The sequence below is a fragment of the Tricharina praecox genome (genome assembly GCF_024521635.1).
Source record: "Tricharina praecox strain CBS 144465 chromosome Unknown BZA05scaffold_25, whole genome shotgun sequence".
In the NCBI taxonomy this organism is placed as follows: domain Eukaryota; kingdom Fungi; phylum Ascomycota; class Pezizomycetes; order Pezizales; family Pyronemataceae; genus Tricharina; species Tricharina praecox.
Window position 1 is genome coordinate 48184 of NW_026250427.1, and position 20867 is coordinate 69050.

Genomic DNA, 20867 nt, shown 5'->3' on the forward strand with positions numbered 1-20867 from the left:
TCTGCATCAAGGGTGCATTTGTTCCGATGCCGAAACGAGCAAGCCGAGGGGCCGCCCCTTGCGGTTCGGGACACTCGATTAGTAATTTGGCGTAGAGCAGGGCAGAGTGCCAATCGGAATCTTAGCCTCGAACGACGGATTGCCCCGCACGGCAAACGTCCTGTTTGCACGGCTGGTGATCGACTGGCCCCTCTTCCCCGCAGACCGCCAATTGCTGGCGACGGCCCGGATTTCGGGACGCTTTCCGTAGTCACTTGACGTATGCACTAGTGTGTACATACAAGCCGGTGCGATTTCTTGCCTCTCTCTCTCATTGGCAATATCATCGTAGAGGCCTGCAGAGTACCGTGTATACACAGGTTCGTCGAAGATTCCAGCATTCGGCCGTCCGTCAGCTAGTCGTTCACACCAGTTGCATCGTCACACGGTCCCGTGGCGATCGGCGACGTCGCCAATGATCAATGCATCCCCGCCGTGTCCTGCCCTGCCCCACCCCCGGCCGCATTAGCTCGCTCCCACGCAACAACTGCCTTGCGAGTTGCGAGGTGCGACCTCCTTCCCCGCACCCATCAAATCAGCTCCATCACGAGTGGCTGCACACAAATAGAAAGCGGGTCTTATTCTTGTGCCACCCTCCTCCTGTCCCTCCTCCTCATCATCTCCTCCCCACCCCGCTTCGTCCATCTCTCGACCAACCAACCAAACCAACCAAGCCAAACCCACTCCACAATCATCACCGAATTCTCTCGTTTGGTCGTTTCCGTTCCCGTTCCCCTTCCCCGCGAAAGCTAGTATAGCTTGAGCTTATCCAGCACCGCCATGTTCCGCCGGCAGCTCGTCGTCGCGGCCGCTGGGCGCCGCGCACTCTCGACCACCGCCGCGCTCAATGCGCAGCGGATCCCTACTCTCGGCGACGTAACGCACTCACCGCAGAACAGCGCGGCGTTCCGCGAGCGGCTCAAGGCGTACCGGGAGCAGCTTTCAGCGCAAAAGAAGGCTGCTGCGGCGGCGGCGGGCGCCAACGTCGAGCACCACAAGGGCGGCATCGTCAAGTCGATCCTGTACGGCTCGGAGAAGGGCCAGCGCGAGGAGGCGGAGATGGAGCAGTCGTACTCGACAGTCCTTGCTAGGGGGAAATATGTCCACGCCATCGAGTTCCACCATGTCAAGCCGGATAGACACAGCGAGTATGTAGAGCTCGTCGGAAATACCTACCCAGAGATCGCTGCGGATAAGGCGAACAATTGCCATCTGGTCGGCAGCTGGAAGACCGAGATTGGCGATGGCGATACTTTCGGTATGTGCCCCCGTTCCCATCCCTCGCCCCCCATCCCCCCCGCAGTATTGATCTTACTGACCCACGTGTGCAGTCCACATCTGGGAATACCAAGGCTATGCAGGTTACCACAACACGCTCCACAACCTCGCCACGAACACGCCCGCCTACGCAAAGTTCTCGCAATTGCTGCCCTCGTACCTAACCGGCCGACGCACGGACCTAATGCAAGAATTCTCGTTCTGGCCTACGTCTCCACCCCGCAACCTCGGCGGCGTCTTCGAGCTGCGCAGCTACACGCTCAACCCAGGCAACCTCCTGGAGTGGGAGACGCACTGGCGGGCGGGGCTGCAGGCGCGCCGGAACGTGATGGAGGGCGTCGGCGCGTGGTTCACACAGGTCGGTGCGCTGAACTCGGTCCACTACCTTTGGCAGTTCCAGGATCTCAGGGAGAGGCAGGTTGCCAGGGAAAAGAGCTGGGGCGAGAAGGGCTGGAGCCAGACGGTCCATAAGACTATTCCGCTTATTCAGAGGATGGAGTCGAGGATTCTGGTGCCGCTGCCGTGGAGTCCTGTTAGCTAGTCGGATGGATTGCGCGATGTGATGAGCGGATAAGACGAGGGGGAGTCTGTTTTTTGTGGCTTTGATTGTTCGCATGCTGCTGCTTCTTGGGTACCTTTGGCATCGTGGGTGGTGGGTTGTTTTTCTGGCTTCTAGCTGCTTTCTTTCTGGCATCTGGCTTCTAGCTGCTTGCTTTCTAGCTGCCTGCTTTCTGGCTGCTTGCTTTCGAGGTTGACATGGCATGCATTGTCCATTCCATGTTTCTTGCCCATGTTTCTTGTCCATGTTGCATGTTGCGTGTTGTTTCCATGGAACCCTTGGATCTTGGATCCTGGAGACGAGATTGTACTCTGCTGTACTGTAGGTAGTTGCGTGGAAATTCTACACACAGACAGCTGGTTCAATGCGAGTCTTTGGTGTTGGTGTTGTGTCGTATGTGTCGTATGGGTCGAATGGGAAAGAGATTGGAAAAGAGTCGTCTTTCGTGATCGGAGTCGTCGTTCGTGATCGGAGTCGTCGTTCGTGATCGGAGTCGTCGTTCGTGATCGGAGTCGTCGTTCGTGATCGGAGTCGTCGTTCGTGATCGATCTTATGTAGCGGGGGAGGGGCCAGCTTAATTACCGAAACTCACTAGCTGGTGAAGCAAGTCTGGAAAGTTGAAACAGCTTGTACCGAAAACACTAGCGTAAGTATTCCACGACTTCCGTCAACTCTCGTCAACGATTGTGGTGCACAACTATTAACAGTATTCGGCTACGAGGCTACATCCCGTCACTACCTCTCACTCCCCCTTACTCACTTCCGCTCCGGAAATTCATCTTCACCTTTAACCTCGTCACGGTTCCTTACGGCTTCTTGTTCACTCTCGCTGTTTACTCCCGCTGTTCACTCTGGCTATCCACTCCCGCTGTTCACTCTCTCACTTCTCATCCTCACTCCTCTCCTCGCAACCCCACGGGCTTCATATGAAACGCACCGAGTTATGTGCATACAATCGCAATCGCCTTTCACACCCACATTCCACACCCGCCATACCAGCCACAGTGCCATACGCAAAACCGCGAAACCACATTTCCACCCGCAAAACCGCAGTGCCATACGCAAAACCTCAACCGCAAAATCGCAGAACCAAACCAAACAGAAACCCGCAGAACCAACCAACCAACCAGCCGAAACGAAAAAAAACATAGACATAAACATCAACACTTCAGAAACCTTAGAACCAGAAAAGCATAGGTACACCCGATCCGATCCGGTATGGTTACTGAGCTGAACCCCTTGTCCCCATTGTCCCCATCCATCCCCATCGCATTTACCCGCCCACCCACCGCCCGCCGCCCACCGGGTTCCACCACCCACCGTGACGTCGCATTTGTCCATCCGTCCGTTCATCCCCTCCAGACAAACACAGAAAACCACACAGCAAAGCGCAACAAAATCACGCGAGACGGAAACGAAGAAGAAGAAAAAAACAAGAAGTATCCACCAACCCTCCGAGCCAACGCCGTATGTAGTAAAATTACTAGAAAGGTAAACATCAACAGAAAGCGAACCAAACAAAGCAAAGCAAGGAAGAAGGAAGGAAGGAAGGAAATGAGGAAAAAAACAACAAAGCCCCAGCCAGAAACTCCCGACCCAGAAGATGAAGCAGAAGAAGATATGTACACCCCTCGCCCGTCCTTCCAGGCCAGGTCTCACCTTCTAACACCAGTGGTATTTGCAGACTACTACCTATCTATGCTCAAGGGTTGATGATGAAACTCACAAGTGGATCTTGACCATACCCGTTTTGGCGCCCAGGTTGATCGAGCACTCGGCCACGACGCAAATTTTCTTGACGCTCTTTCTGGCGCGCTTGGAGCCTGTGAGCGGGATGCTGCGGAAGGAGTGGGCGCAAGTGCCGCAGTAGCACTGTGCCATGGGTTAGCCAGCATGTTCGGGTACGGATGGATGGATGGGAGATGGATGACATACATGACCGCATTTGCCGGCCCAGACCTCACCGGCCTTCGGCGTGGCAGGATCATCCACTTCGGTACCTAACTCCTGGTCGCAATGGACACACACGAGCACGTCCGAGTCCTTCGGGCTCCTGGTGAATCCCAATTTTGCCGCGGCTGGCGTCTTGTAATCGACGTTTCTGAGAGCTGCAGCATCCAACGGAGGACTGTCGCGCTGTCGTCTGAAGATCCCCGGTGCCTGAGCTGTGTAGTCCATGTTTGGCGCCTGGAACCCGCCTCCTCTTGCGAGAGCTTGAAAGCTACCACGAGATCCAATGGTCGCCCATGCGGGACGGATAACCCCTGCTGGGCCTCCTCCTCCTCCTCCTCCTCCTCCTCCCCCTCGTTCTCTTGCTCCCGGCGCCCATCCCGGATAACCACCCGGCCCACCCGGTCCACCCGGTCCTGCCGCTCCACCCCCTCCTACCCGTCCCCCCGGCCTTCCTGCTGCTCCATCATGCTGAAAGAAGAGAGCCTCATTGGGCCCCATATCTGGACCTCGCTGACCGATCCTGCCTCCGTGGCCTAATATCGGATCCTCCTGGACCTGCCCACCGGCGCCATTCCTCGATCTCGCACCTGGCTGGAGCACTTCGAACGGATTATCTGGTAGCACAGGGATGGGAAAGCCCCTTCCCGTGATCCGCTGTCTAGCATGTGCTCCAGGCGCGAACATATACCTTGAGTTGTCATCCGGTAGCGCATCCACGTCGATGATCTCGGCGAACGGCGGGGGACGGGTCGGTCGTCGCTGGGACGGTGGTGCGTCCGGCGACGACGAGCCCGTCAGATCAATCACTGGTATTGCTCCGCGTACTGGCATGAGGTGCTGTTGTATGTTCGGTGGCAGGAAGTGGAAGAATGCTGGTGGGTTGGGGAGGCCGTAAACCGGCTGCTGCTGTTGCTGTGGGTCGTGTGCTGATCGCGTGTGTGGTGGCCCGTACGGGAAGCGAGCTAGTGGTTGGGAGGGTGGAGGTGGTGGTGGAGGTGGTGGTGGTGGGGGTGGAGGTGGAGGTGGAGGTGGAGGTGGCGGCGACGGAGTATGTGCTAGCTGGTAGTGGTGTAGGTGTTGGAAGTGAGGGCAGGGATGGTTCGAGAAGGTTTGAACGTTACGTTGAAAGTGTTGCAGGTGTTGGTTGACCTGCTGTTGTTGGAGCTGGAAGTGCTGCTGCTGCTGCTGCTGTTGAAGTAAGAAGGGGGGTGGTTGTGAGCGCTGTGGGTGCGGCTCTTGTCGTTGCGGTGGTGGCGGCTGTCGGTGCAGCTGGGGCAAACCGCCGCAATCCTGCTGTCGGTAGAGAGGGTAGTTGTGGAGGAGCGGCGGCGGTTGCGGGAAAGCCTGTGATTGCGGAAGCTGCGGAGGGGCGGCAGCGGAGGAGGAGAAAGCAGAGGCAGAAGCAGAGGCGGCGACAGGAAAGCGGTAGGGCTGTGGAGCAGACGAAGCGGCATCGGGGTTCTCGTTCTAAGTGGTGGCGGCAAGAGGGAGTTAGTCTGGAACTGCCTCGATTCTTTTTTTTTTTTTTTTTTTGTATTTTATAATTATAATTCAATTATTATATCAATGTTTTTCTTTCTCCCACTTTCGGTGGAGGCTCGGTTCAAGTTTCGACTCGGCCCATCGCTAGAGGGGAGTAGAGCAGTCGAGAGGGTGACGAGCGAAGAGAGCAAACAGCGAAGAGCGAAGAGAGAGCACAGTGGATTGTAAGGAGAAGGGAGTGGAGAGTGCGCGAACAAAGGGCGGGAATAAGAAGGGAGGGAGGGGGGAGATATGGAAATAAGACGTGAAGTCGGACATCACATGTATCGCCATTCGCACCACACCGGCTATCAATTGCCACCCCGGAAACAGAACGTACCTGTTGCTGTTGCTGGCGTTGCTGCTGGTGCTGCTGCTGTTGATGGTGGTGCTGGTGGTGTTGCTGATGCTGGTGCTGGTGCTGGTGCTGATGCTGGTGCTGGTGCTGGTGCTGGTGCTGGTGCTGCTTGATCCTTCTCGTGGGCGGGCCAACGTCGATGTCCTCGAGCATGGGATGGACCATTCGCGGCGGCGGCGGCGGCGGCGGAGGAGCAGACATCACAGTCTCTATCTTATCTCGTCGCTCGTCGTCGTCGCCGTCGTGTTCTTCGTCGTGCTGGTGGTGTACGGGGGGTGGTGGCTGTTATGTACTCTAGAGTACGGTATGGTGGTAAGCAGTGTCGCGGTTTCGTAGCTGAGCCGTTCGTTCGTTCGTTCGCTCGTTCGCCTCGTGCGAGCGAGCGTATGGTACAGTGGATCCGAGGAAGGTGCGGAATGGTCGGTCGACGGTCGACGGTACGGTCGACGGACTGGCTCCCCGGGTGAGGAGAAGAATACGAAGAATACGAAGAAGAAGAAGAAGAAGAAGAAGAAGAAGAAGAAGAAGAAAAAGAAGAGGAAGAAAAAGAAGAGGAAAGAGGAAACAGGAGGTGTGTGCGTGGAAATTAAATCCAGGTGATGCGAGTCGAGTCCCGTAAATCGATTCTCCTCCTTCTGCTTCTGCTGCTGCTGCTGCTTCTTCTTCTTCTTCTTCTTCTTCTTCTTCGGCTTCTTCGGCTTCTTCTTCCTCAGCTTCTTCTTCTTCAGCTTCTTCTTCGTCTCCGTAGTCTTGCCTCCCAATAAGCAAAACAGAACAGAATACAGCAGAGCAGCTGGCCTCGACGGTACGTCGGTACCTACGTAAGAAGCATCTACCCAACTGGAGCCCTGCACTCACGCACGCACGTACATATTCGCCTCATTATACCACGTCTCGCAGAATCTCGCAGAATCGCAGTCTAGAGTCAATCCCCAGTCGCCTAACTTCTCCGCAGTCTCCGCAACCTGCTTCCTTCCCTTCCTTCCATCCTTCATTTCCTTCAATGTTTTCCCCACACCTTCAAGAAAGAAATAAAGAAACAACAAACCCAGCAGTGACCGTGGCCCAGCCAGCCAACCAACCATAATCCGCAGAGCACGGGCGTTGGGGGTTTGGGGAAATGCACTAGAATTAGTCTACTTAGACGAGCATCCGGTAACTTACAAGCAGTAACTAACGAGAGTAACTAGCCCCTCGCGTAAGTGCTTTTCTCAAACACCAACAGCGACACCTTCACCTTCTTCACCGATATCGACACTGCAGTTACCGATACCAGTTCGGTAACTATTCTACACTTACATAGAAGATCGAGCCCCGCCATATTCATACATAGAGTAGAGTAGAGTAGAGTACCCATAGTTGCGTGGTGCACACTGCTCACTTCACTGCACTGGTCCTCGAGTCGTGCTGCTGGAGTGCTGCTACTACTGCTGGAGTGGCGTCATCGACTACTCTACCTGACTGACCTGACATGAAAGACCCGAAAGACCTGAGAGTGAACAGCGAAACAACACACCGCCGCCACTGCAACTCGCTGGCTCTCCACGTGCCATCGCTTCACTCAGGTCGGTGCATCACTCAGGTCGGTGCATCACTCAGGTCATTCAGTCAGGTCAATCAGGTCGTGTATGTACTGTACGTAGCAACGTAGCAACGAAACGTGCCAGGGCCCTGGAGTGATATGGACGAATCACTCAGTCTTTCATGTGTTTCTGTGTTTCTAGAGTACTACTCTCTCCCGGTAGTATCCACCGACTTCCTGGACCATCTAGAATTACCAATAGATATACCCAGTATGTAGATGCATTTTCTCTCCGTTCTAGAATTACCAATAGGTAGATCGAATTTCTCTCTCTCTGTTCTAGAATTACATCCACCTCTTCCCGCCGCGCCCCGCCGCGCCCATCCCACCCGCCCCGTTTCCTCCACATGCATGCACGAATCATCCCCCTCGCTCCCCGCCTCGCCGACAGCACGGGTATCTACGGCGCCGACAGCACGGAGAGGATACCCTCGGCGCTGACGGCGACGAGGCTAGCTCCGCGGGCGCCCCAGGCGGTCGCAACAGCGGAGACCGCGGTGCGGAGCGGCTCGGCCCAAGCCTTATTCGCCTTTTGGTACTGCTGGACGCTGACGCCGCTTGATCCCGCGGTGGCGAGGAACTGTCCGGAGTAGTCCCAGGCGACGTGGTCAACGCGGTTGCCGATGTCGATGCTCTTTGTCATGGCGACCTTGCGGAGGTCCCATATCTCGGCGGTGGTCGACGCGGCCAGCGACATCGCTAGCCAGTACCCGTTCTCGGAGAAGCTGAGCGATGAGACCCCCGCTGCTGTCGGCCCGAGCGTGGCTACTACTTCGGCGGAGCGCACGTCGAATACTTTCACTTCTGTGGGCGTGCCGAGCGCGAATAGGTGCCCGTCCGGATGGAATTGCGCCGCGGTGAGCTCTAAGGATGGGTTAGTGGGCCACTCGTAATCCGTGGGTGAGGGGGGGAGGGAGAGACGTACTGCTCTGATCGTAAACCTGCACCACCGACTTCCCAGCGCCAATGTCGGTCAACACCCAACTCTTATCCGCACCGGCACTGGCAACAATGCTCTTGCTGGGGTGGACCGCCAGGGCAACAACGTCTCCAGCATGGGCGGCGACCTCGATGCTATCAGAGCCCTTCTCGTTCCAGACCCTGACAACGCCCGACGCCGACGCGGTGACCGCCGACTTCCCAGCCCACGCGACATCGTTGATCGCGCCGTCCTGCGCCTTGAGCGGGTGCAGCAACTGCTGCTGCGAGAGCGAGTAGACGCCGGCGATACCGTCGGCACCACCCACCAGCGCCAGGTCCCCAGACGGGTCCAGCGCGATCGCTTTGGTGCCAGGGTAAAGGGGCTCCGACGTGAATGTAGTCTTGAACTGCGACACCGTCTCCGCCGTCGCCCAATCCTCCGGTATCGGACGCTTCTTGCGACCTACCTGTAGCCTATCACATCATCAGCCCACATCCCCAACCCACCCCCACCCCCTCACCACCATCAGAAGCACATACTCAGCCTTCGTCTCCTCAACCTTCTCCTGGATATAGCTTGGGACCTGTGGGGCATCGACCTCCATCTGTTCACCAGCCGTAGTGCCCGCGCCGACCGTGACATGGCTCAGCGCCTCCCTGGCCTCATCGCGCTCCCTGAGCAGGCGCGCAATGACCCTCGTCGCCGCATCGTGCTGGTACAGCGCGGTCGACAGCTCCTGCCGCGTCTGCACCAGCTGCTGCCGCAGCGTATGCGTTTCGAGCGCGAGCGCGTCCCACTCGTTCTGGAACGTGGCCAGCAGCGACGGGATCGAGGTCAGTGTTGGCGGGCGTGGTCGGACGACGTTGGAAGCTGCACGCAAACACCATCAGTTCCCCTCCCCTCTTCCTCTCCTAAGTTGCAGGCACGAATGGAACGGACGCGTACATTTCAATTCGATCAGATCCTGGACCGCCAGCTCCTCGCCGGTGACGGGGTCCTTCCCGTGCTCGGCAATGTACGCCTCAATCAGCCGCTTCTCGAAGACGGTGCCGGACTTGACCGATGCCACAGGAGTCGTCGGTGCCTCGCCGGATACTGCACGATTCGTCTTCCGTTAGTAAACCGCTCGGCTTTTCCATCTCAATCCCTAGAACTGCAATGGCCGGGAGGAAGGGCAGGTGGGGCGAACTCACTCGCGCACAGCATGCTCATGGTCGCTCAGGTATCGAAGGATTCTTTCTATTTTTTGTTTTTTCAAGGGGCGGGAGGGGTGGTCGTGAAAGGTGGGAGGTGGAATTGGAATTGGAATTGGCGTGTGGATTGTGGATTGTGGATGTGCGAGTGCGCGTCGCAGTTGGGCTGCAAAAGCTGGAACCTGCCACTGGGATGTGGTGGTGCTAAACACGCGAATTGAGCCAAGACTGACTGGAAAGAGCCGCAGTTTACTCTATACATACACCATCACGGGTTGGAACTCGAGATTCTACAGTCTCGAGCGGTTCGAATGACAGCACAGGCGTGGAGAATGGGAATTATTTCTATGTGGAGCAGGTTGATGATATTCACACTATCTGACCCGTAACTAAAATCAATTGTTCCAGACGCAGCAACAATGCAACATAAGCTGTAACTTCTGGATCCTCCCCAGATCCCATCATATGTAGGTAGAATACAACGCCGCAAACCTCGCATCCCCTCCACTCCATGCCATAACAAAACACATAAATACTATTAAATTGACCCCCCTCCCACCCATCATCCTCCCTCTCTACTCTACTCCACGACTTTCCTGACCTTCCTCCCAGTAGTGGGCCCGGCCGCCCTCGTCTTGACCTGCGGCTTCTTGAGATGATGTTCCGGAATCCAGCCCTCGTCGTACTGCGCGCCCGTTCCCGACGAGAGGACCACGGGAGCGACGGGCTTGGGAGTATCAAACTTCCGCTTCTGCTTCGGCTGCACGCTCGCGATCCACGTGTTGTACGCAACGTACAGCGTGCCTGCGAAGCCTGCGGCGAGGAGAATGTACAGGAACAGCCTGGGTGGTCAATTAGTTACTGGCAGAGACCGGGGGGAGGGGAGGAATACATCTGCGGATCGAAAATACTCGCCTCAGGCTCGACGATGAACACAGTTCCGTTGTAAGCCTGAACGCTGACGACCTCGCCGGCGGGGGTAGTGATGACAACGGCGACGACGAGGTTGAGCACCTGCTCTGCCAGGTCCGCGGTGAAGGCGTACTCCTGGTCGAGCTGCAGCTCAGATTCCAGCACGGTACCGACCTTGGCGCTGGTGAAGTTCTTGACGACGACGTTGCGCGCGGTGTCGACAAGGCTGGCGCCAATGTACTCGACCACGATCGGCTCCGCCTCCTGGTTCGCCACCTGCACGTTCACCGTGGTCGCGACGCCATTGATGAGGCGTGGCCGCGCGGCGAGGTCCAGCGGCGCGGCAGGGAACGCTACGTCCGCCGTCACGTTGAGGTGGCGGGCTTGCGGCGTCGGATTGCTCGAGGATGTGCCGAAGAACTGTGCGGATGCGGTTGCCGCCGAGAGGAGGATCAGATGGAGGAGCTTCATCTTGGAAGGCAATTGAGAAACTTTAGGCGGAAAAACGTGCTATGGGTTGCGAAGTTTGGCGGAAGAGTTACGGACAGAGTGTATCTTTATGCTGCATGGTGCCAGGTGGCTAGTGATGCACGTCATACCGTGTCACCACATGACTGCCGAGAACACTCCGAAATATCACTGGCCACGCTGACTCCAGCCAGGCCACGTCTGGAGACAAACAGAATCGAGAACGGATAGTCATGGTAGGAACCACGTAGATGCAAACACTTGTATCACCGTCTCTCGCCCACTCGAATCACCTCCAAAAAAGTATCCAAAATCCACCGTCTATATAACTATAAAATTACTCTATATCAAGCTCCACCCACTCCTCGTCCAGTCCAGATCCATCCAGGTACTTATCTCATCTATACTCAGGCACAAAGAATTAAGGAAAAGTCGCGGTAAGAAACGCCCCCTCGTTGTGATGCAAAAACACGAAATGAAAAAAGATGCTGTGGATGCCCGAAACAAACGCCCCAAAACACAACTGATAAAGGTAATACAAAAGCGTGATGGATCCCAATCCTTAGTTTTTGATACAAGAAAGGAAGAAGGTAATAAAGAAATCTAAGGTTTGTGAATTAGGATGGAGAGTCTATAGTCCGCCAAAGACCTTCTTCCCCAGGAGTAATCTGCTCTTCTTCTTGATGCTCTCTTCGGAATCTTCGTCCTTGTTTTGGGGTGGTCGACTGGCAGTACTGTGGTGGGTGAGATTTGTGAGGTGGCGTCCGAGAGCATTTGCAAATCCTCCTCCCTAGAAGTCAATCAGCATGTATTCTTGAGCTAGTAGAAGCGGTGAAGGTTACCTCAGAGTCTTCCGAGAGACTTGTATTGTCGGTGACAGTACGAATACTTGGGCTGCTGCCCGACCCATACATGGACAGGCCAGACAGATTCAAGGAATCGCTTCGAAAGATCGACGGCGCGCTTCTCGCAGGGATGGCTGTAGCCGGCCGCGTAAGGCTGAAGGCATCATTCATGTTCTGGGAGTTGTCATAAGCGGTACTTGGGCGACTGGGCTGTGTCCCGAGGGCTCCGTTATTGGCCATCATCCGGAGCAGGTTGCCCTGTGGCTTCTCTGGCCGATGATGTGTCAACTTGTTCTGGATAATTGCACCGGTGTGGGATATAAGAGCGCGCATGATGTCTTTCTTCAACCGCATGGCGAGGTCGAGGTTCGACCAGGTGCGGTTGCGGTACTCCAGCATGGGCATCTTGAAGACCAGTTCGTGGATATCTTCGATGTTTTTGTCGCCACGTCCCTAGATGCCAAAGGTCAGAACAACTTTGTCACTATCTTACACACACGGGGTCGACTTACCTTGTAACTCAAGCACAACACCACGCTGGGGATTTTGACATATGCCAAAGTCATGTAGTTCGACGCCCTAGACATCATCTGCGAGAGCTCATCGGATCTCTGCTCCAACGTCTCATTCGTGCTGGAAGTCCTGCTGAACAGCTGCATCTTCTTGCCCTTCTCGGGCACGTACAAGCTCGGAGCTTGCCCCTCAGCTGACCTCCTCGACATCATAGACAGGTTATCAGCGGACGACTTGCGAGTCAAAGGTCTGCTACCGCCGCCGAATCCAAACAACGAAGCCGCGCTCGAAGTCTTTGGCCGAATCATTTCCGAGTAGGATGTCGACGGTCGCTGCTGGTCGTTTGTCAGCGACGTTGTCGGCCGCAGGTGGAGACCCCCATGGCCGGATATGGAGCTCTTAGTGGAGGAGCTATCATCATTTGGTTGTTGAGTTTGAGTGTCGACGACGTGGACAACCTCGGTGTCGCTTTCCGACTCCTCGGCTCTATCTGGGAGCGGCTTCATCGAGTGGACCAGGAACGGCGAGAAGCCGCTAGCTGTCTCGCCATCACCCTTTCCAGCCTCGGGGAAGATGTACTCGAAAATCTTCTCTCCGATCTCCCGCTCCAACTGGATCTTGAGCGGAATCAGGTTGACCTCGAAGTGATCCATCACCGGGATTCCAGCAATGGCCTCCAGCATGTTCCAGTACACCCGCAGAACCTTGGTGTGTCGAACCTCAGGCATAGCCCGAGGATCGACGAATGGCGCAATCATCTCGGGATAAATAGCATCAGGCAGTAGATTGAAGCCTCTCAGCATCTCCACTTCGAAAGTGTTAAGGTTCGATCCATCCGCGTTATCGATGCGTTCGAACGCTGCCTTCTGCAGCATAACGTCCATGAGAGGATCCGACTTGTCGCGGAGTAGATGCCAGATGATTTCGGAAGCCGTGATGTACCAGCGGACCATTCCACTGGATTGTGCTGACCGATCCTCGTACTTTCGCTGAGCGGTTGTGATCGCCTTCATCATAAAGAACAGCTCCTCCTCGCAGCTTGCCAGATCCTCCTCGACGCTAAACTTCCCCCTCCAGCCCTCGGAATCTAGGTTTTGAGTGTTGAGCATGAAGTGCGACTTGATCTCACCTAGCTGGTGAATCCGGTTCTGAAGACACTCCACCATCTCGGGCGCACCGGTCAAGTCGCTGAAGTCCGAGGCCAGCATGATCTTCTCCAGCTTCTCACTGCGGACTTTCTGCGCCGGCTCGGAGTACAGAAGCAAGTCCATGATGATGATATACACAGCGAAATACTGGTTAGAATCGCACGATGCTTCAACGCGCGGGAAGTCTACCCAGACATGGTCGACACGGCGCTCGGTCTCCAGTGGCCCGTTCTTGGTGCCAGACTTTCCAGCCTCCACGTCGCTGACTTGATCGCTGTACTTCAGACGCAGCGAATTGTGCTTATCGTACCGCAAGGTGGCAGACGTCCTCTCGACCACACGCGAGAAGCCGACCGGAATCTGTCGGAAATCGAACATGCTCTCCAGGGGTACCCAGGGAGGCCATGACGAGCCGATGGGGGCACCGTATCGATTCTCGGAATGCAACGACATTGATTGCGATGCAAAGTCCCGATGATGCGACACGAAAAACTGCGTATTATCCAGATTGAGAGCGAATCGTCGCTGAACCAATCCGCTGACCTCATCTCCTATCCTGCCACGGTCCATGATCGACACAATCTTAAGCTGCATGCCTTGAGCAACCACAAGCACAGCGGCGCCTTTGTTCTTGTCGCTTTGCATCTGGATCTGTGGGGCGATAAGTCGGACATGGAAGCTGTTCTGCGGAATGTAGTCCTCTGCCACGTCGCCTCCCAGGTCACCCCGAGCAAGCCCCGTTGCGGCTTCGTCAAGTCCAGTTGTTTTGAACGACTGCTCGTCTGCCATAACAATCTTGATGTCGTCATTCAACAGCTGCTGGATCCGGCTCTCCAATGTAGCACTATCAATCTGTTCATCCATATTGCATGGACCTGACGTTTTGAACTCGGTGCGTCCGGAGGTGGCCGGTTGGCTAGAGTTCTTTTGCTCTTCGATGATGTCCAGAATGAACTTGATGGCCCTCCGCGACATGTAGTAGATGAAACCACGCCTCTGTCCAACCTGGTGGATATACTTGAGAATGATGTTCCTCAAAGGATTACTCCATTTCGCTTGCATGTTGTGCACGATAAACCGATTGTCGAAGTCACTGGCATAATCCGCAAACTGCGTCCCATCCATACCAGGAATTTCCGAATCCGAGTCGGAATCGGCATAGTTCTCATAATCCTGACGTCCGCTGCCTTTCTCCCCATCATCAAGCTTGCTCGATATTTTCCGCAGCATGGTCTGCAAGAATTCTCGCATGTTGAAGAGAACAGAGCTCTGCTTGATGAGCCTGTCTGACTCGGCCTTAAGGTCGAGGTCATCGGGATTCAACTTTGTGTGCAGGGCCAAGCTCTCGATGGCCTCCTGGTTCCAGCTCATCTGCTCGTTCACACGCTCCAACCGGGCCTGAACAAGGGCGCACTGGATCTCTCGTGGATCGTTGTTCAACGACATGATGCAATCGTGCGTTGCCTCGTTACCGAACGGACTCAACGGGGAGATCTCGCCGGAATGATCCGTCTGTCGGAAGTATGTGAAGCGTGGAGCGTATGCAAGAGGCATGATCTTGGTTTTGGGCGTTTTCCCCTTGGACGTTTCCCAGTCCAATTCCACGAAGTCGTCCATATCGCTCCAGGTATAGTCGCTGTCGGTGACTGTGAACTGCGACAGGTCTCCAGTGTATCTGATCGTGTCGGACATGTAAAACGGTCCGTCGGAACCGTGACTCATGAGTTCCTCCAATGTCTCATGCTGCATGACGGCATGCACTGCTCGGATGTCCGCGGAGTGGAAGTCGAGCTCTGCTTGGTTGATCTTCATGCTTGTGCTTCCCGGGATGACAACTGATTCCTCGCGACGCATGTGGATATCCAGGAGGAACGTATCCAGTTTTGCCTTGAGACCAGTGGCAGCGACGATATCGTTGCCGGCTTCATCTTTGTCATGGTATTTGTAAATGTGACTGATGAATAGCGGAGAGAGGCACAGCTTGTATTTGACCGTTGCGAGATGCCTTCCAAACTTCTTGGTCGATTTCTCCGGGCCAGGCCATAATGGTCCTTGTCTGATGGGCAGCGACATGACGCCAGAAAACAATGACCACCATGCGAAGAAATGAGTGAAGAACTTCGGAGTGAGATGAATGGTATTGTAACTTGTAGGCGAGCTGGAATTGGCAGGAGACCAGTCCTTCTCTATCGGTGACACGATAGCCAGCGACAGATGCAAGTGATGACTTCGGAATCCGCGGAACGCATCGTAAACCTGTTATCCATCATTAGCCTCTTATTGTAACCGTGAGTTCTGGGTACTGACCTCGCCCGGCGGCGCTTTCGCGTACTCTGGGGCCTTCAAAGTGACCTCATAATGGGGTTTGAACTCGAAAGACCGACTCCTCAACTTCCAGTCCTCCTCAAAGGATGTCTCTTGCTCGAACATCAATCCAACAAGCCATCTGACACGACCCGAAAGCTTCATGATGACTTTCTTGAATTGCGCGAAATTGTCATAGCTACTCGTACTCTCGATGCTCCTCGTCTCAGGCAGGACGCCGATGTCGATATCATCCGCAACGTGGTTGGTGAAGTCTGGAATGGCGAGTACAAACACCTCACTGTCGACCTGGATAACCTTCCGTGGATCTTCGTGCACATTGAGGTCCCAGCGGACGTCACCCCTCCAGCACATTACGAATCCTGCGCCATCGCCAACCAAGCTGTAGGGATCCCTAGAGCCCTTCAGGGCTAGGTGAACATCGCCGTCACCTTCCCACGCCAGCGATATTTGCGAGTGGAGTATCAGTCGGATTTTATCCCAAAAACCTGTTCTCTCACTTGGGTCGACATGCGGTTTCGTAAACGTTTCGAAAACCATCATCATATCCTGGATTGCCGGTTGGTATGACGTACACCAACAGATGCGAGTGGCGTAACTTGTGTTGATCGAGACCTTGATGTCAGAGTACGATTTGACTGGCGAAACTGTTCTTCGCACGTCGATAGCAAAGCCGCCGTGTAGGATGCCGTCATCTCTCACCGGAGGAACGATGTTCACCTTGGCTTGTCGCATTGATTCAGGGCCTCGGAACTCCTCGGCCAGTACGAAGTCTGCCTGTAGCATCCATGCGTGTCCTAGTTGTCCCACACGGGTGTGGGGTACATGGATGAACGGCAGTGGGTAGTCCCTGAGCAGTACTCTTCCTTCGTTGAAGGACAACTTAATGCTGAGCGGAACCAGTAGAGCAAACAGAGTGTCCTCTGGTAGCCCCTTTCCAACTCTGTGTAAGAACTTGGGTAACTCGCTGAGAGGGAATGATGGCTTGTCGACACCGATGGACACGTCGTTGAAGAACGCAGCCATCAAAGATGGCCGCATCGGCAACCCAAGAATCGTCTCGGTCTCGACAGAATCTGTGGGTAGATCGTCATGGCCCCAAAACATTTCCCGTGCCTCGCCCATGCGAACCCGTTGCTGTTCCTTGGCCAACCTAATGCGTTTGATCCAGGCCACGGAGCTGAGTTCCTGAAGCCTTTCCCAGGCCTCCTGGATGGACACCGACGCATTACCGGAAGGACCGGCTGCACTCTCTGGATCGTAGCGCATGTTCTTGCCGCCGAGCGGTGGCGCTGCCGACTGTTGTCTGCTTTTTGGTCGCAGGCTGTTTGCCAGAGTGGACTCCTGCCTCCAAGTCCGGGCCCTGGTGCGGAATCGGTGTGATTCGGCAGCGGCGGGTGCGTTTGTCCGGTTGGCTTCACCGGATCTCCTCCTCTCCTGCTCTTCCATCTTCTTGACCTTGGCCTCGAATGCTGATTCTCTAGCAAGTCTCTTCTTCTGCTCCGCTACACCAACTCGATAAATCAAGCCCAGTTTAGCCTCGAAGGGATCATCCTCCAGTTCCAGCAGCAACGCTTTGGTCTTGAGAGATACTTTGGGCACAATCTTCGCGCCCTCGGGCTTCTTCTCCAAGATGTATTCGTTGGTGCCAGTCTTGAAGCGATGGTGCATCTGCTGGCAAGCTTTGACAGTGTTGAGGACATTATCGGTAACCTTGTACAATGTCATCTGGTGAGGGATCGCAATTCGGATGGCGTCGGCCGACAAATCGATTGACTTCTCGTCCGTGACTTTCTCCTCCGATCGTCTCTTGACTTCACGGAGATCAAGCCGGAAGTGCCTCAAGCTGATGAGCCTCGCCCAACAGCTCTTGACCTTAGGAGACTCGGCATAGACTCGGCAATGTTTCGTCTTGAGGAACGGGAATCCCCACCGGTGGCGTCCAGTGTCCAGCTGATGTATTTCCAACATCATCGGAGGATCGTTGGGCATGCTGGCTTTGATCTTCACATATTGCAGTTTCACATCGACACTGACGAATTCGATTTCCTCGTCCTCCCATTCCGGGACTTCCACGGACTCCTTGTCGCTGCATCGTTGAGTGTGGAGCTCGTGGTCAACCGCGTGTTGTGTTGACTGGGCATTAACACCGGCTGCTCTTGCCATGCCTCCGAAGGATTCACGCAGAACCTGGGCGGCAACGATGACACTGTAGTGGCGGTACATCGAGTAGTTGAGGAAGAATGACTTCGAAAACGAGCTGATATGGAGGACGGGGCCTTCGGCGTCATTGCTGGTGGCGAACGCGAGATCGAAATGAGGAAGTTGCATGAATGGCTCCTGCTCCCAGGAATCCGGGCCATCGACCATGAACGCTTCCAACCCGCGAAGATGCAAACTCAGCTTCCGGCCATCGGTGGCATTCTTGGAAGAACCCGCCGGTTTCGACGACTTGGGCTTATGTTGATCGTCTTTTGACATGGTGGACAGCGTCCTAGAGGTAGCTCGACGCCGAGGAGTCGGGCGGTAGTTGTTGTCTCCTCTCTTGCACTTGTATTCGATAGTCAAACTGTCCATCTGTATTGCCGTTCCCCTCGTAAACTCGGAGATCTCCGCGTCGACACCTGCCACTTCGATGCTGAAGTCATTACATTCCAGCTTGAACTGCTCGAGCCACAACGGAACCCTTCGCAGAAATTTCTGCTTTGTGCCTGAAGATTTCGGATGACGGAGTTTGTCGGGCATGTAATCGCCTTGGAACTGAGACATCATTTGTTTGAGACCGCTAACGATCTCCGGACGAGCAAGTCTTAACGAGAACGATGAGAGATATGCAGTGCAGATGACCTGGACTTCGGGCGAGGCGTTAAGCTGTGCTTTGAGGTCGAACGTCTCGGTCTGCAGAAGGTCATGGTGCATTCCGCCGGCTGCCCGATAGTACAAGCTGTGGGATGTGATGCGGAGGCCTGCGTCGAGTGAATAGCGTGACTGGCCTTCCGCGTCGTGCGATGCCTCCATGTCGACGGAGATGGACGACATGCTCGATATAAGCATATCCATATCTTGGACTCCGGGATCGGTGGATGGCAGCACAATCCTCATGACGGGCTCCTGGATGGATAGCTTGACGCTTGCCTTGGGAAGGAGTCTCGAGATAATGTGCGCGCGACCTCCTGACGCCTTGGACTTGCGCTTCGGTCTGGACTGCATGAATGCGACAATAAGAGGCAGATGCCTGGGCTTCAAATCGATCGACGGCGAGGTAACGACAACGTTGGCCGAGAGGATGTTGGCATTGCGATCAGACTCCAGAGCTTCCATTATCTGCATCGTCTTGCAGAAGAGTGTTGTCCTCGAGGTCATCGTCAAGATCGGAATGTATAGGATCTTATCCTGCCGAGCACCATCATTGAGACTAACAGTGATTGCGATGGCAGCGAGAAGGGCCTGATGCGCGATGTCGTTTGGTGAAAAGTACCTGCAGTGTGATCAGCAACAAGCCAGGGAAATGGGGATCGATGGGTCACCGTACATTCTATGAGCTGGGCTCTTCTGATCCAACTGGTGTATATCCATTCCGAACTCCTTCAGGCCCAAGGATACCACCAATGGTCGTCCCATCGGCTGAATGTTGGGTATCTCCTTCGAGACCACAAGATAGCCGATGGCGAATTGGATCTCCTTGACGCCCTTCAGAAGACTGTTCAGGATCTCCCTATTCTCCATCACAGCTTCCGTCACCCTCTGTGTCCGGCTTCCCGGCATTTCCGCCTCTTCCATAAGAGTGTCCATCGATGCTACCTTGGGCTTGTTCTTCATCTTGCCATCCCTCTGAAGGGCCTTCAATCTCTCGGCATAGGCCAAGAGCTCGTCGCAGGGTACTGTAACTCGACCGAATTTGAATGCGACCGCTACATCTCGCAGACCATCCACACCATCCTCGACAACACCATAGATATTCAGGATTGAGTGATCCAACAATTCGACTGGATCTTTCTTAGCGGTGATGAACAGGACACTCTTGGTCGCCATGATCCATTCGATCGGCTGCTGTCCCTCCTTCAGTTCCGTACGATCAAACATCGGGTTCCGGTTCGCGGTGCCGCTTCTCGTGTCGACCATCAGCGTGATGGAGCCGACCTGGATACTTCCGACTTCGGCAATCGTGAGGACGACATCGGTGACGACGATATCGACCAATCGGATCCATTTGATCCACTTGTGAGCTTTTTTGAGGGCGTTCTTCAGCTTTTGAATCTTCTCCTCGGTGTTAGGCTTCGCGGGTGTGCTCTCCTCCACCGTGACATTCTCCCCTCCGACCCCCGCCCCTTCCTCGGCCATCACATTCCTCCGAGTAGTTCCCCGTCTATTCCGTAACCCCCTATTCTTACCATCCGCTCCCTCGCCGACGCCGACGCTGGCCGCATTCTCCTCCGGCAATCCATCTCCTCTCTGCCGCAGGTCCAGAGTCACGCGTGGCTCCTGAACAACGATCGACACCCAGGTAGGCTTCGCGAACGTCGGCCAATGTAGCAGTATCCCCAGCTTCCTTACTTCCAGCTTCACGCCGTCCGCCGGCTCGAAGGAGATGCGTTTGATCGAGAGGTATCCGGGCCGCTGAATCGAGATTCCCGCAACGACGCGAAGAACGGCAAAGACCACGAATGCGCAGACGACCGACACGGCAAAGGAGCCCACGAGTATTGTTGCGAGCGTCTTTACTATCGGGGGTGCTGGCATCGACATGTTGATGCGGGTGCTTGTGGTGGTAACGAAGGTGGCATGTAGATAGGAAGAACTCTAATTCTCTGTCTCTTTCTCCCTCTCTTTCTCTTTCTTTCTCTCTCTCTCTCTTGCTCTCGACTGCTCGCGTTCCGTGTTTCGTAATCTGTAAAAGTATCCCTTCCCCTAAATTCTAAAGCTGGGAACCTTGTCCGGTAACTTGCAGAGCTTGGGTCCGCGCGCACCAAGCCTTCCTTGAGAAGAAGCACGGGCCGCCTTGCGCAGGGGTGGGCGAACTGGTAACGGCCCCCACCACCACGGTAAACCGAGTCTTCAACACCACGGAAATTCATCATGATGACCGCTGGATACCAATGTACCACCCGGCGAAGCTTTCATCAAACAGAAAACTAAAGGCCCGATCCCGCAGCGCTCCCTTTCGCTCCCCGTCCCCCGCACTCAAACCGCCAGCGATGTTGAGTCTAGCACCCAGGCAGGCACGTGAGCGCCTTCGACATCACTCGGACCT

At 55.1% G+C, this 20867-nt stretch overlaps 6 protein-coding genes across 6 annotated transcripts; 1 reads left to right on the forward strand and 5 right to left on the reverse strand.

Moving 5' to 3' along the window:
- The first annotated feature begins 539 nt into the window (after positions 1-539).
- Positions 540-1924, forward strand: BZA05DRAFT_141865 (uncharacterized protein). The gene is made up of 2 exons (XM_051478904.1): positions 540-1297; positions 1371-1924. Exons 1-2 carry the CDS (start codon positions 820-822, stop codon positions 1856-1858), a joined length of 966 nt encoding a protein of 321 aa, XP_051336540.1. The 5' UTR covers positions 540-819; the 3' UTR covers positions 1859-1924.
- A 554-nt stretch (positions 1925-2478) lies between these two features.
- Positions 2479-3161, reverse strand: BZA05DRAFT_407288 (uncharacterized protein). The gene has a single exon (XM_051484619.1). It carries the CDS (start codon positions 3035-3037, stop codon positions 2732-2734), a length of 306 nt encoding a protein of 101 aa, XP_051336541.1. The 5' UTR covers positions 3038-3161; the 3' UTR covers positions 2479-2731.
- A 437-nt stretch (positions 3162-3598) lies between these two features.
- BZA05DRAFT_447648 (uncharacterized protein) lies at positions 3599-6703 on the reverse strand (the record flags this gene model as incomplete). Its single annotated transcript, XM_051487174.1, has 6 exons — positions 3599-3748; positions 3812-4140; positions 4345-5296; positions 5691-5990; positions 6275-6457; positions 6575-6703. 6 exons carry the CDS (start codon positions 6701-6703, stop codon positions 3599-3601), a joined length of 2043 nt encoding a protein of 680 aa, XP_051336542.1.
- Positions 6704-7416: 713 nt separating this feature from the next.
- Positions 7417-9752, reverse strand: BZA05DRAFT_407294 (WD40-repeat-containing domain protein). Its single transcript, XM_051484620.1, has 5 exons — positions 9406-9752; positions 9158-9307; positions 8752-9082; positions 8216-8685; positions 7417-8154 (listed from the first exon to the last, which is right to left on the reverse strand). Exons 1-5 carry the CDS (start codon positions 9422-9424, stop codon positions 7691-7693), a joined length of 1434 nt encoding a protein of 477 aa, XP_051336543.1. The 5' UTR covers positions 9425-9752; the 3' UTR covers positions 7417-7690.
- Positions 9753-10966, reverse strand: BZA05DRAFT_407297 (uncharacterized protein). The gene is made up of 2 exons (XM_051484621.1): positions 10298-10966; positions 9753-10247 (listed from the first exon to the last, which is right to left on the reverse strand). Exons 1-2 carry the CDS (start codon positions 10786-10788, stop codon positions 9986-9988), a joined length of 753 nt encoding a protein of 250 aa, XP_051336544.1. The 5' UTR covers positions 10789-10966; the 3' UTR covers positions 9753-9985.
- A 92-nt stretch (positions 10967-11058) lies between these two features.
- Positions 11059-20547, reverse strand: BZA05DRAFT_142009 (golgi-body localization protein domain-containing protein). Its single transcript, XM_051478905.1, has 5 exons — positions 19149-20547; positions 15599-19094; positions 12143-15547; positions 11628-12083; positions 11059-11575 (listed from the first exon to the last, which is right to left on the reverse strand). The coding sequence occupies exons 1-5, from the start codon at positions 20360-20362 to the stop codon at positions 11417-11419; spliced, it is 8730 nt and encodes a 2909-aa protein (XP_051336545.1). The 5' UTR covers positions 20363-20547; the 3' UTR covers positions 11059-11416.
- Between the last annotated feature and the right edge of the window lie 320 nt (positions 20548-20867).

Coding starts and splice junctions, on each gene's coding strand:
- BZA05DRAFT_142009 (XM_051478905.1), bottom strand. CDS start 20,362: ATGTCGATGCCAGCACCCCCGATAGTAAAGACGCTCGCAACAATACTC. Junction 12,084..12,142: donor TGTTGTGCTTGAGTTACAAG/GTAAGTCGACCC, acceptor TTTGGCATCTAG/GGACGTGGCGACAAAAACAT. Junction 11,576..11,627: donor GTCTCTCGGAAGACTCTGAG/GTAACCTTCACC, acceptor ATTGACTTCTAG/GGAGGAGGATTTGCAAATGC.
- BZA05DRAFT_407294 (XM_051484620.1), bottom strand. Junction 8,686..8,751: donor GTTGAGGAGACGAAGGCTGA/GTATGTGCTTCT, acceptor ATGATGTGATAG/GCTACAGGTAGGTCGCAAGA. Junction 8,155..8,215: donor GCAGGTTTACGATCAGAGCA/GTACGTCTCTCC, acceptor ACCCATCCTTAG/AGCTCACCGCGGCGCAATTC.
- BZA05DRAFT_407288 (XM_051484619.1), bottom strand. CDS start 3,037: ATGTTTATGTCTATGTTTTTTTTCGTTTCGGCTGGTTGGTTGGTTGGT.
- BZA05DRAFT_407297 (XM_051484621.1), bottom strand. CDS start 10,788: ATGAAGCTCCTCCATCTGATCCTCCTCTCGGCGGCAACCGCATCCGCA. Junction 10,248..10,297: donor AGTATTTTCGATCCGCAGAT/GTATTCCTCCCC, acceptor TTGACCACCCAG/GCTGTTCCTGTACATTCTCC.
- BZA05DRAFT_141865 (XM_051478904.1), top strand. CDS start 820: ATGTTCCGCCGGCAGCTCGTCGTCGCGGCCGCTGGGCGCCGCGCACTC. Junction 1,298..1,370: donor TGGCGATGGCGATACTTTCG/GTATGTGCCCCC, acceptor CCACGTGTGCAG/TCCACATCTGGGAATACCAA.